At 36.7% G+C, this 15,057-nt stretch overlaps 1 protein-coding gene and 1 pseudogene across 8 annotated transcripts in view; one reads left to right on the top strand and one right to left on the bottom strand.

Moving 5' to 3' along the window:
• Kiaa1328 (KIAA1328 ortholog) overlaps window positions 1-15,057 on the top strand; it is a 434,847-nt gene that overhangs the window by 138,119 nt on the left and 281,671 nt on the right. The window contains exon 1 of one of the 8 annotated variants that reach the window (XM_023714450.1): window positions 5,326-5,393. The exons of 6 other annotated variants lie outside the window; for them this stretch is intronic. In XM_023714450.1, coding sequence (XP_023570218.1) covers window positions 5,388-5,393 — 6 coding nt within the window. In that variant the 5' untranslated portion in view covers window positions 5,326-5,387. Of the gene's footprint in view, window positions 1-5,325; window positions 5,399-15,057 lie in introns of those variants that run through there. One more of the 8 variants, XM_023714457.1, reaches the window with a different exon arrangement.
• Window positions 1,413-2,313, bottom strand: LOC105742149 (annotated as a pseudogene).

The raw sequence follows: 15,057 nt of genomic DNA on the forward strand, positions 1-15,057 counted from the left end.
TCTGACATTGCCAGTTAAACAGAAGACCCAATGCTATTATGGGCTACTGGACTCTTTTAGAATATTTTGCTGAGTTTACACACCTATAATATTGAATAACGGAATTTAGAAAAAATGGGGTACACCGATGAATGTCCATTTTGTATCTGTGTATTCAAAGTGGTTAGGATAGATGTATAGTTGCATCCTCTTACTGAATAGAATGATTTGTTTTAATGGTGTTTGTAAATAGGATCCCAAGTCCGCATCTTGTACAGCAATTAACCACTAAGAAGAATATATGCAGTGTATTATTTGTTGAAACTGTATTTCCGATTTGATTTGAAACTGTCTCATTGCTGTTTATCAATAAAACTTTGAAAAAAATCTATTTTTCCTGTTTTCTTTTTCTTTCCTTAAACATATTTTGGAAAGATAATTCTAAAATAGTTTTCTGAAATTTTTATAAATCTTTAAGTAAATCTTTTAATGTTGTCTGTTTTGCTGATTTTTACTTATGGTGCCCCCATGAATGTTTACTGAATTATTAACTTATTTGCTTTTTTTTTAATCCTTTTGAATTTTTGGAGGATTATAATGAAGTTATCTTTTTTCCCCCACTCTGTTAAAGTTAGTTTACTACTTAATGTAGCATTCATTTTGACTTGTGTGTAACACTATGCACAATGATCTTGGAGGGATGCAAAGAAATATACCATAGTTAGAACATTCTACAGGTTTTGTGGAGGCTGCTGTAAAAAGAATTTAAAGAATTATACAAAAATAAAAAAACCAAGGTTGTTTGTTCCAAATTCTTTGTTTAATGATGACTTGTTTACTTTGAGAAAAAGATCCCCAACATCAGACATTCACAAAAAATAGACCACAATATCAGCTTTAGAAAACAAAGACTATTACACTAATTTTTCTAGAGGATGTGTTTGGTATGCTCTTATTCACAAAAATACATTGTTACATTTGTTTTAACAGCCCCTCAAAGTACTTGATGTTGGTGATACACATCATTCTTTAAGTCAAACAAAGCAAGCTGCTTTCAGATGCTACACTAAGTGAGATTGCCTTTGCAGTTAGGGAAGCAGCTACTGAAGTCATGTATAAATGGAAATAACTATACTGCCTGCGTAGTAAGAGGTTTTTGTGGAGACAGCTGTTAAAAACCATACAACCTTATTATTGTTAAGTCATAAAGTATCAAAGTTAAAATGCAAAAATTACAGGAGAAGACTTAACTACTAGGAGCATCAGAGAGAGAGTGAAAATGGTACTAGGCACAGGGCAATTATGAACATAAGACACGGAGAACAGTGAGCATGTGCTGAAGATACTAGGGGAGAGGATCTGGTGGAATTTTGATGTTAGACAAACACCTAGATACAGAAATAATGGGATAAGACTTCCAAACCAAACTGTGCTTAAGAGTCATCCTCACTATTGGCACCATCTCTGTCATCCTCTCCTTCCTCAACCTCTTTTTCATCATCCTTGATCAACTCCAGCTGGTCCTTTGCCTGATCTTCATTTTCATCATCATCCGGTAGATCCCCGTCCTCAGTAGAATCATCCGCAGCACTCTCAGACTCTATCTTCACATTAGTCTCATCTTTCTTCTGGGAGATGGTGATCTGCTCCTCTTCGGTCTTATCATTCTTGATCTCCACTGCTTGTTTGCTCTGTTCCTTTTCAATTTTCTCCAGGTTTTCCAGTAAAAAATCCACCTTTTGTGTTTTATCTGGGTAAGCTCCTTCTTAATGACCTGAAGGTCATCACCTTTCAACTTTCCAGACTTGGACAAAGATCCCTGCTAGCCACTCTTAGAATTGAAGCCACTTTTGCCTCTTTGTTTCCTGATACATGTTGGTGATTCAATGGCACTACAGCCTGAGCAACAGGAGGAGAATGGGGAGGGGAAAAGGTAGGGGGAGGAACACATTCCGGGTAACTGTCCATCCTGTCATAATAATCATGTTGAAAGTCATAGTCCAGGTCAAAAGAAGAGCCTTACATCTCCATTGTAGATCATTTCACACCTGCTTTTCCTCTGTTCACTTTTGGCTCTGCAGCCAGATTAATATCTAAAACCTGGCCAGCAATCATTCTGCCATTCTCTCCAGCTACAACAACCTGGACATTTCTCTCATTAACATACTGGACAAAGGCAAAGCCCTTATGAACAGAGCAACTCACAGTTTTGCCATGCTTTGAGAAGATGGCCTCCACATCAAATTTCTTCACCACAAGAGAATATTCATTCGCAATGAATACATGGGAATTCATGGAGCAAGGCTCTCTCTTGTTGGTAACATTGCTAGCCATCATGTTTGAAGATAAAGTTGCTGACAGTGACAAAAACTATAGCTGAAGATTAAAAAAATCTCACAGGAGAGGGATGAGAGAAGAGATTTGATTCTGAATTTCCTGCTCCCAGGTTCTTCCTGGAGTTGCCAGATGCTTGAGGTCGGCAATGTGGCAGCAACCACTCAGTCTCTGTCTCTTCACACAATAGCCTGAAGTTAGCTTTTACCAAAGTATTTTTAAGGGTTTTCTTAGGTTTTTTAATATGTTAATTTTTGTGATCAAAATAATCATCTTGTACCACCTTAAGCTTTATTTTCATAAAAATCCTAAATTATCTTTTAAAAACAAGCAACTTTTAGAACTAAGTTAGCTCAGTATCACTGCAGGATCAAACATGACATAGAAATTTTTGGTGAGAACTTTAAAAAAAGAAACTCAACAGGTATCTAAAGAAGGTAGGTCTTCATGTTTAATGGGAGACATAAGCATTAAGTTAATGAGCAGATGGACATATTCAGGTTTCATCCTTTAAGTTAATTAGGTTGAAAATGTTTTTCACATAATGGATGTCATTTGGGAGTTACTTAACATATTTCCCTGAGAGAAGTCTTGGTGTGTATGAGTTCTGTCATAACAATGCCTAATGTTTATGAACTGTTGTGACATATTGGCATACTTAAATATGTGTGTCTGTGAGAAATATGTGTGTTTTCTCATATTAAGAAGTGCTGTAGATGACCTGTATGTGCAAACATCGTATTGTCTTCTTTTTTTTTTGAATTCTGAACTTACAGAAAATTTATTTATAAGTCAATAAGCCAAAAATCCAGGATAAAGCATTATTTATGATTCATGAAAACAATTGTGTTCCTGAGGCACAAATCATAGAACTATTTAAATTTACCAGCTGGAGAGAACTTTGAATATAAACCAGTCAATCGATAGATGAAGTCTTGTACAGCATATTGTTGTATTTTTGCTTCCTAATCCACTCTGCCAGTCAATTTCTTTTATTTGGTGAATTGAGTCCATTTACATTGATAGTTATAATTGAGATGTACTGACTTAAGTTTGACATGTTACTACCTGCTGTTGCATACCCCTTTTTTCCCCTGTGTTTAATTGTGTGCCCTATTTGGTGGGTTCTTTTCATTCTTATTCATGGAGTTGTGGTCATTTTTGTCTCTCTCTAGAATATCTTCTAGTAGTCTGTGTAGGCTTGGCTTTGTCAATATTATATTCTTTAGTTCTTTGTTATGGAAGTATTTCACTTCTCCATTAAACTTGAAAGGCAGTTATGTAGGGTATATCAGTCTGGGTTGCAATTCGTTTTCTTGCAAGACTTGTAGTACTTTGCTCCATGCTCTTCTTGACTTGATGGGTTGTGAAGAGAAATCTGGCATTATTCTGATTGGTTTTCCTTTAAATATGATCTGTTTCTTTTCTCTAGTGTATTGTCTTCTTAGTGTAAGAACCTAAACGAGGAAATAAAATCTCAAGGTACAGTGACTTCTGGGAAAAAGGAATGAACCTGTTCAAAAAGAAAGAAATACTGAAAAGGAAGAAGAGGACAGGAGGAGTGGGGGAAAAGGATATATCTTATATATGTAAATATATTAGATGGTTTGGATAATTGTACTGTGGATTTTTGCTGGTCTATGGAAAAGAACAGTTAATGCTTAATTTTTTTGTCTTTTTTTCAATTTTTTTTCTTTTTCTCTCAATTTCTTATAATTATTTTTCTTCCAATTTTGCGTATATTTATCTGGTAATCTGAACAACTAATTTGAAGACAACACTATGTAATACAACAAATACTGTCAAATTCATATTATATTGTTTAGTGAAGTTCTGTATCATTTGTAATTTTTTCTGTTTTAACACTATTTTGTACTCTTCAAAAAATTTAAGGTATTGGAGATGTTTGTAACCAAAAGTTTTTCCTTTTTTTTTTTTTTAACTTTTAAGAATCTATGTGTCAAAGAATAAAAGAGTGAAAGTACAAGGTATTTTGAACTAAATGAAAACAAAACATACTAAAATTAACTTAATAAAACTGAAGTAGTAGGAAATGAGAAGTTTTAGTATTAAAACAAACATTGAAAGAAAAAAGACAGCTGGCCAGATAGCTCAGCTGATTAAAGTACTTGCTTAGGCAGACGCCGGGACCAGGGTTTGATTCCTGGGCCTGCTGTGCTTGTCCTGCTCCTGCGTCATGCTGAGACAGCTATTGAGACTGGGTGTGGTGGTGCACACCTGTAATCCCAGTACTTGGGAGGCTGAAAACAGGATCACTAGGAGTCTGATCTGTGTAGCAAGACCCTATTGACCCTGTGCTAAATAAATTTAAAAAAAGAAGACCTTAAATTAATAACTTTAGCTTTACCATATGAAACTAGACAAAGAAAAATGAAACCAAAAGTTTACAGGAGGAAAAATAAAGATCAGGTAGGAAATTACAAAATAGAAAAAACAGTAGAAAAACATCGATTGATCCAACTTAGTTCTTTGAAAAGTACTAAAATTATTAAAACTAGTCATACTGACTAGGCAGAAAAAGAGAAAAGACGTATTTCCAAAGCAGGAATGACAGAGGTCTCTTCTCTACCGATCCCAAATATTAAAAAGTAGCAAAGTATTATTATGAACATACTTAACTTTATGCATATGAGTTTTATAATTAACATGAAAGAAATTTCATAAAATACAAACTAGCAACACTTATTCTAGGAGAAAAAGAGTAAAGAATTAGATGCTTTTCAACAGAGAAACATGTTCCATAATATGAAAGTAGAAAACATAGATCTCTAATGTATTTAATATGGTAGCTACTAGCTAAAATGGTAAATTAATTTAATTAAAATGCAATATTTTTTTAAAATCTAGTACTTTAGTTAGTCATACTTGCCATGTTCTCTGTTACCATTCAACCATGTGTGACAGATAATGTATAGAACAAATATAGAACACATTTACATCACAAAATTCTACAGGACAGAGCCATCTTAATGTGTCTAGGAAACTTGAGGAGTTTGATTTGATGAAAGTACAGTCATGAAGTGGAACTTGCCAAAGCAAATGAGAAGATAGTGATGCTGGTAGGGTAAGCTTAAACCCATATCATTGAGTGTCTTCAGTGACAAAGGTATTTGGATTGATGCTAGGGTATATCAGCTGCGCTGGTTAGCAGGGCTTGGACTTTTATTATTAATATTGGGCATGGGCAGGTTGATCTGATTTAAAGAATATTTCTGGCAGCAAGATAATAGATGGGAAAGAAAAAATCAGGAGCTCACTGTCTAGTTAATTAGTAATTTTGTTGACAGAAACTAAGGACTGAGAACTAAATGAGAGGCAGTAAAGATACAGAGGAAGAGACTGATATGACTGCTAGTAGGATAGGTAGGAGGATTTGTTTTACAAACTAACAGAATCTGACTTATTTCTGAATCAGGTCTATAGAGGTGATGTGGAACATGTGGAATGCAAGTTTTAAAAATAGTTTATCTTTAATTTGGGCCATAATAATTAGAAAATAGGCTCCACTGAAATTCTGACTGTAGTTGAAATGAGGTTTCCTAGAGAGAACCTGTGAGAGGTTAAAAAAAAACACGAGTGTGGTGGCACATATCTGTAATCCTAGTACTCAGGAGCTGTGTCACGAGGATTGCTGTGAGCTTGAGGCCAGCCTGAGATCCATAGCGAGACCCTGTCACAAAAAAGAAAAGTCAAAGCCAAGGACAGACCCCCAAGACTTATTTAGTGTAGAACAATAGGTCCTTAGGATAAGGAGGAGTAGTTAGAAATACAGGAAGAATAGTAAAAAACCATGTGTTTAAAAGAGGCCAAGAAAGATAACATTCCTAGGGAGTTACTGGTGTGGAGGTCATGTAAGAGAGACATATGCTTACATTGGATTTATTGAACAACAGGTTGTTTGGAATCTTTAGGGACTGCAGCATGCTCAGTCATCAGGTGCAGGAGGCCTCAGAGTTGAGGTGAATTTGTAAAGGGCCATTGGTCCCAGAACTGATACTGCCTTCAGTGGTGAAAGTTACTGTTTTATTTTTAAGATAGTAATGCACAATAATGTTTTAAAATTATTATAATGATTGAGGAAGTAAGGATATTAAGTAAAATTTATAATATTGTTTGGAAGTTTACAGAACTATATGCTTTTGTTACTTTTAAGTGAAATCTAAATGTGAGTGAAGAAGAGAAAGAATACTGTATGCTGCAGGCCCAATAACTTTTAGGCGCCTCTACAGTATACAGAACAAGTTTAGAGAGCTCTCTTTCTCTTTTGCTCTTTTTGAATAGCACAAACTAATTACTGTTCCTTAGATGTGTTCAGACCTATTACATTAGTTACATTTTAGCTTTCTTGAAAAAGCTTTGGGTTATGAAATTTTTAAAGATAATTTCATTTAGTATGGCCAATGTTAACTTTATCTAGATTTCTGCACCTGTCACTCTCCACTCCTCCTTCATCCCATTGATTTCTTCTTCTAGAAGTTTTTAACCTTTTTTGTTTTTTTCTTATTTTCTGTTAATTGAAACCTTCAGCTTTTGTCTTCTGAATTTGGGCTTTCCTAGGGATTTTTATGTTCATTTTATTTCTGTTCAAAGGTGTTTAGTTTTCTGTGTACTACGGTGAAAGGCAAATTTTCTGGAAAATGAAAAGCATTTATAGTCAAACCAAGAATAATTTGTGATTCTCTTTCAACGTACCTGCCATAATGCCTTCCTTGGGTTCCACAGATGTAACTTCTAATAGTAAATGATAGCACCACACATTTTGGAATTACATATAATAGGAAAAGGAGAACTCTTTTCATTCGTATTCTTCCTTTCCTGCCTTCAATCCTAGTTGCCCAAAGGGCAAGTATGTATGGCTATAGTTGCATAATAAGACAACAGCCCTGTTCCATAGTCTACCTTGAATCTTCCTTGCTGCTTTATTGAGATTAATTTTATAGAGATGCATTGAACAAAATGCTTTTTTCTACACATAACTGTCACAGACTATAAGAGGAAATGTAGACAGGACAGTTACGTGTAGTGTTATCCGTTGGATTAGGTTCTGGAACACAGAAAGAGCATTAATTGAAAAATTAGTGGTCAGGCTAAACAAAGTGTGGAATTTATTTAATAGCAGTATAATAATATTGGATTCTTTGGGATGACAAATATATCATGAAAGTGTAAGATTAATGATAAATCTAAAATGAATTATGGGAACTATTATCTTTGCAACTTTTCTATGAATCCAATATTACTCTAAAAGGCTTAATGAAAAGAAATTTTCCTTTTTATTTCTAGTACTGTGCCATAGCACAATGGCAAAATGTGTGCTGTGAACAGAGAAAACTTGGTAATAAGGATAACTTTTTCTCTGATGTGATTATTTTCACATTGCTTTAAGGGAGAGAAAAGAGAGAAATTGTCTAAACAAGAGTATCCTTGTTAAAGAATAAGTATGTGCAATTCACAGAAAATTATACACACAATATGGTTAAAACCCAGATTTTCTGTTGCCTAGAAATGTTCCTCTAATTTAGAAGGAATTGAGTAAACTGCCAACATTTCCTGCTGACACTAGCAGTATGTAGGAAGTTTCTCTGCCATGTCAATGTTGCTTTCTATTTCAGGCACATAGGGCAGGGCAGGGCAATGTGTGTGTGTGTGTGTGTGTGTGTTTGTGTGTCTGTGTTGTGCTAATTATTGCTGTTTATAAAAAGTGCTCTAGTATAGAAGAAACAAAGTCTTGGCCTTTCAGGAGAAACACCAATAGAATGGCACCCTGGATAAGAGAATAGATCTTGGTTTCCCCCTGCTGAGATCTCAGTTGTTTCCTGACTCCACAGCAGCTTCTAAATGGAATCCTGAATGATGTACTTATCCTGTTGTATGTGTTTCTTTACCTGTAAAATGTGTTATTCATTTACCCCTTAGGTGTTTTGTGACACTAGTACCTAACATAAACATGTGATCAGATAATAGTTCCTTTTACTGTTTGTAATTCTCAAGAGTCTCACAAATATGTAGTATTGTTGCTGTTATGATGGGTATTTGTTTCAGTGCTTTGAAAATGTTTCCTTTTTATGTCTTGAAGGTTTTCCTGGCTTTAGCTTTAAGTAGTTTGTCTATGTAGTCGGGTGTGTGTGTGTGTGTGTGTGTGTGTGTGTATCTTGGAGTTCTTTGACATTTTTTTTGTTTGTTTTGGTTTGGAATTTGTTGTGTTTTTCAATTTTTCCATGTTTTCTACCATTATATTCAGATATCTCTTCTACCCCTTTCTCTTGTCTCCTAGAGTTCAAATTATGTTTGATATGGCTATAAAGTTCTTAGTTATTCTGTTGTTTTTATTTGTGTGTATGCTTTATTTTCCCCCCTTGCCTCCCTCATTTCTTGGTTCCCATTCCATTTTCAAAGAATAGATCTTCCCATTTACTATTATCTATCTTTTATTTTGCTCTTTAATTTGTTGACACTGTACTTAACATTGTCTTATTTTCCTGTAAATGACAGATTATTTCTTCTTTATGGCAGAATATTACTCAAATGTATATACAGTGGCAGGCAGAAACACCAAAACTACACGCAGGATTTGGAGGCAGATTTATTTTACCTCAATGGGCACTGATTGGGATTATTCCCAGAATATCAGGCCCTGATCTTGGACTTACATGGGATAAGCAGGCAGGACGTACAGAGGCAAAAAGGCTTGTCTACTGGGGATTAGTTCTTAGTAACCAGCTGTGCATCACAGTGATCAGCCATTTCTAGGAGACAGAAGCAATGGGAACTACAACAGGAGCTATTACCTGGGCAACTAAGAAACTGAAGTATACTCACTGGGGGAGACCATTTTCTTTTACATAAATCCTATATTTTCTCTGTCCATTGGCCTGTTGGTGGATATACAAGCAGCTTCCAAGAGATAGCTATTATTAATTGTGCCTCTATAAACATGAGTATGTATCATTTAGTATGATGTATTTATGCATCTCTTGGCAAGATATGTAGAACAGTTGCATTGAATAGAATTTCTAATTTTAGTTGTTTTCACTGTTGTTTTAATTTGCTTTCTGCTAATGGCCAGAGATGGTCAATGTGTTTTGATGTATTTATTTGCTGTTTGGGTCTTTGGCTTTGAGTTACTGGATATTTGATTGGGTCTTTCATTTGGAGGGGTGTCTAATTTTTTTTAGTTCTTTATATATTCTGTATATTAGTTCTATGTCTAAGGCATGTCTAGAAAAACTTTCTTATTTTATAGGTTGTCACTTTTTTTGTCACTTTACACTGTTGTGTCCTTTACTGTGCAGAAACTTTTTAACTTGCTCTAATCCCACTTGTTGATTCTTAATGTTATTGCTTGTGCAATTGAGGTTTGTTTAGAAAACCCTTTCCTATGCCTGTCTTTTCAAAAGTTGTATCTATTTTATTTTCCAGAATATTTTTTCTGCATTAATATTTAGATCTTTCATCCATTTTGATTTTAGTGCATAATGAGAGACACAGATCTGGATTCAGTCTTCTGCCAGATTTCCCAGCACGATTTGCTGAAAAGGCTGTTTCTTCTAGGGAGTATTTTTTACTCTTTTGTCAAAGTTCCAATGGCTAAATATGTCTGAAGTTATTTTCTTTTGTTTGCTTTCATTTATTTTTTAACTCATTGACTTCACTGAAAATCAAGAGAAGTTACTGTATGGTCCTGGATAAATAAGGGACTAACAAAATAGTAGTTATGCAGTACTATATAAAATATAATTGTATCAGATGAACCCATTTAAAAGGTCACTGTAGGGGCCGGGGAAATGACTCAGTGGAATAAGCGCTTCCTTGGCAAGCGCAAGGGCCTGAGTTCAATTCCCGGTTCCACAAAAAAAAAAAAAGGTCACTGAAGATTTCCACGAAACAGTATCAATGTTGATGGTTAAGAAGATCCAAGATTAAATGGATACTCCTCTTGTGTTGCTGTCTTGAATATCTGAATTGTCATACTAGCTCATCCTCATCCTTTCAAAATTTGTTTTAATATTTAGCTGTTTTTCTTTTTACCTCCCTTTTTATAACCATCTCATCCTCTGGGCTTTGTGTCTTAACTCATTACAAAAACTTGCCACCCTTTCAAACTTAGTTCATCTGATTACCTAGTAACATTGGCTTTCTAATGGACCCCAAAATTACATTTTGTAGATTATCTGGCTGTTTTCAGTTTTAGTTTGGTACCAACGTTGTCTTGGAATTTATATATGAAACGTGGCGCACTTCTAATAATATATCACTAATAATCACTTTATAGATAAACAGTTATAAGAAATATTTCCTGTTTGTAGAACGACCCACTCTGATTTTGAATATAGTTATTGTAGATTTAAGTTAATTTTTATTTTCCAAATTTCTTTCTTTTTTTTTTCTTTTTTTTTTTTTTTTTTTTTTGTGGAACCGGGGATTGAACTCAGGCCCTTGTGCTTGCCAGGGAAGCTCTTATTCCACTGAGCCACCTCTCCGGCCCCTATTTATTTTTTTCTAACAAATATTTTTAATTAATTTTATTGAAACACCAATAGCAGTGAGACAGTTTCAAAACAGATTAATGGGATAGTTTCAATAATTAGTACATTGCATATTGTTGTCTTTGTTGTGGCTGTTCATCACAAGATGCAGACATGATATCCTGTCCACACTATTAGTACAAATCTTTCTTCTCTGTCCTGAACCAGCGGGTCAGTCAACAAAGGTCACCTGAGGGAGGAGCAGGGAATTGAAGAGGGGACAAAGGACAGGAGAGGACAAGACAGGATTCTGATCAAGTCTCGTTTATTTAGGGGAGGTGCTGGGTATATATAGTGGAGGCATAGGGAAATGAGGTCTGCGGGTAAAAGGCACAAGTAACTAGGCAATGGGACTATGACAGGAAGTCCCACCTCCTGGGCATAGCAGGAGACTTATGGGAAATAGGCGGGTGAGAAGGACCATAAACTTAACTCAGCAGGGGAATAGAATGGATACCAGTTAATGGCCTCCCACAGATTCCCCTTTATTTTTATATATGTATATAAAATACGGCTTTTTAGACGGCTGATTCCCTTGACGGGGCAGTGCCTGTCTTAGGTCAAGGTGTCCTCTACACGGACCCGACTCAAACCTTACCCGTCATAGGAGACTAGGACGGCAGAAGGTCCCGTTCCTGTCTTAGGCGACGAGTCATGTCTCGTGTATGCCCCTCATTACCCGTCTCTGGCTAGCCTGACCATCTCACCAAGGGTGGGAGAACTAAGAGGTCTCCGGACCTTCATCATCATAAGCTGGTTGTATTCCAGTGCAGTTTTCCCTTTCAGCCATCTCATGCCTGCGATAATGGACCTGTATAGGTTTCATTTTAATGGCATCCAATTGTTGTTTAATGCAAGTCATCAGCCTATTGAAAAGTCAGAGTCCTATTGATAAAAACATTAATAATCATCAAAAAAGGGAAAAAAAAGGAACAGCTGTTCATTGAAAGACACACAAACACATAGACACACAGACACATAAACCCCTTAAAAAAATCAAGAGTGCACTCAAATATTTGGCCAAATTAAATTATAGTAACTATATTACAAGCTTTAGAAATTTTATAGATAGACTAGTCAGATTTTGTTATTTGTCAATTATTAGAGATCTCTTATTAGAAAAACTTGGAAGGAAATCTTTCATCTATAATTAATATGCATATTTTGTATTTTTATGCTTTTTGTCACCTATTTAGACCTTAGATTTCCATTTAGTCGGTTTCTTGAATAGGCCCCAGGGTGGATGTAGCCTGGTCACTATTAACTTCTTTAGATCTGGCTCCATGGTACAGCCTGATAGTACACTCTGGTACCCAAATAGAGTCAGTTAGCATTCTCTAGAAAAACACAAGCATCCCTTTGCCCCAGGTTAGTTGTGGACTGAGTCCCTTTTCATTGTCCAGTATGGAGAGCTCTCCAAAGGACCTTTTCTAGCCTTTTTTCTCTTAGCTGGTTTGTCTTTCTGTGGCTGTAAAAGTATAAAAATTTAATACTATATATTGACAAGTGAAGATGTCAGGATTGACTCTCTTTTGCTTTAACAGAATTTTGATCCTACAGTGGCCTTTGGAGGCCATGATTAGGCCTTTTATTATTTAAATGAATGTCAAATCAAGTGACTGTTTAAACCCCATGGCTTTTTACATATTATTTTAAGCCTTTATATTTGTTTGTAAAATATCAAAGCCCTATTTTAATGTCATGTTTAATTTAGGACAGTAAAACAAGCAATCAAACTTATTAGGAATTAAAAGAATTTTAAGTAGTCTTTTAAAATATGTGGGGCAGTGACCTTTCACCTTGGTAGCTGCTCTACCTGGAGGCCACCCACATTTGCATTTGAAAAGCCATTAAAATGTTTTTCCTTTAATTTTTATTTTCTAACCCATTATTTCTTTTTAACAATTTTAAATTTTTTAGCAAAAATGAGTGATTAATTGTGCAATATAAGAATCTGTGTGGTTTAAGCAATGGTTTGGTTTGATAGAATTATAACTTTGATTTCCCTGTATAAACAACATCGATTACACCAAACAAAACTTGCAGACCATTTAGCACTGGGGCTCTGTTTTTGGTTGATTTTACTCCATAGGTGTGCTGCCCATCTGCTAGGAGCAACTTAATGGTCTTAGTACCTACAAAGGATTTTCTTGAGCCCACGTTACCTTCTTAAGTACTGTCTTGAGCCTTATGAACTTACGAAGCCAGCCACACACACACAGCCAATGCTAGTGCCACAGCATGTCATGGTCATGACCCACCTACTTAGCACCAAGAACACAGGCCTCTGCAGCTGAACCTATCTTGCAGATGTCAATCTGGGTCAGCCTAGGATGAGAGTGGATAGGAGCACAGGCCTTCCCGATCTCAGTTTGTCTCTTCTCCCAGGCATGTGCCTCCACACTTGGAACCAACCATTTGCAATTTAAAAGAACCGCTTTTTTACAAAACTTTTGTTGTTTACTGCTGTCAATAGGGCGAGGCAATGTAGTAAGTGTTCTAATATACATAGTAAAGAGAAGCTGACTTCTATTTTTAATAAGCAGTTAAGTTTTAATTTGAAGAGGTTTAGTAGTAGATATCATAAGTCTGAAAATTCCAGTTTTAATTTTTTAACCCAAACTGGGAAGGGGTAGGGGATCATTACCAGACATGACATCTATATCAGGCAATACAATTGCCATGACACATAGTCCTGTCCAGTTGGTAGGTAAATATGTGAAGGCTTAACTTCCTCTGCATACAAACACATGTCCCTTTTTTGGGCAAATAGGGCTACTGTAGTTAAGTATTTGATTGCAGCTGGTGAAGGTAACAAATTCTACATCAACAGTGAAGCTATCATTGTAGATGCCTCCCTGCACGCAGGAAGACTTCCATAGGAGATAATTTCCCCCAGAGAGGGTGGCTCTGGCTAATGCCTGCCAGTCCTCAGGAGTAAGCTAATTGTCAGCCACAGTTTCTAAAATGGCTGTGATGTATGGAGCCGTGGCTCCGTATTGGGCAACCGTAGCTGCCATTCTGGAACAGGGGGCCTTGTGGCTTTCCCGTCAAGGCAAAGTCCCTGACCTTTGCAGTTCTGAGGCTGTAAAGGGTGGAGACCTGTCTCCTGTGATGCCCTCAGGCCATCCCTTCCATTCTCAGGTTCCTTCCCAGCAATGGAGATCCTCTCACCTCCATCTTAGCAGTCTACAGCTTTCTTGGTGCTTTCTTTCTGGCCAAGCTCACAACATTTTAAATCCTCCTCCTGGGCTCCTTGTTCTTTATTCTCAACATAAATCTGGCTTCCTGGTTTTGATTTCAAGATTTTGTTCCCTTACAGGAGGGCACACACCCTTAGGGGGTTCTCTGTCCTTTAAGATGAGTTTTATGTTTTTGTCCCTGTAGTATATTTTCACCCTTTTTTATCACATTAGCAACAAGCGGATCACAGTGTCTCTGGGATAAGATTTCATCAATTAAATTCCAGTAGGAAAAGGCAGTAACTGGTGTTATAGGTAGCCGAATTAGATAGAAATATTAATAGGCAATCAGACAGGGCAAGACTTTTGAAGGAGACAGCACAAAAGACAAGTTATCTTGTAACTGTGAGAGGGGCATGCTCCTGCTGTGAGCCAGACCTAAAAGACCTAAAGGCCAAACAAATGCTAAAAGAGTAGCACCTGGGATTGATATTCTAAATAGGTATCCATCACCTAAAAAGACCTAAGTGAGTCATCAGCCCAGCCCCCATTTGGCCCCGGGCATAATCAACTTTACCTGAGCAATGCTGCTTGCAATCCCATTGGTTGACCATAGTTTTGTCCCACCCCACGTCCACCTAAGGGAGACCTCTTCCTCTAGCGCATCTGGCAGGGCCCCTCCTCCAGCCCCAAAGCTGTTGCCTTGGGCGGCCTGGGATGGCATCCCTGCCTCTTTATGCTGCGCTGCATCAGGCTGATCCAGGCCTTCTCTGCTTCCTCTCTACCTTAACCCCGCTTGGTTTTGCTCTATAAAAATAAACTGAAAAAGACATCTTCCTGGGCAACCCGCTTGGGTCCCCCTTCTGTCCTCTCTGAGACAGAAGCTTTTTTCTGATTTTGTTCCCTTACAGGAGGGCACACACCCTTAGGGAGTTCTCTGTCCTTTAAGATGAGTTTTATGTTTTTGTCCCTGTAGTATATTTTCACCCTTTTTTATCACATTAAAAAATAAATAA

Source organism: Octodon degus, unplaced genomic scaffold (genome assembly GCF_000260255.1).
Source record: "Octodon degus isolate 3935 unplaced genomic scaffold, OctDeg1.0 scaffold00003, whole genome shotgun sequence".
NCBI lineage: Eukaryota > Metazoa > Chordata > Mammalia > Rodentia > Octodontidae > Octodon > Octodon degus.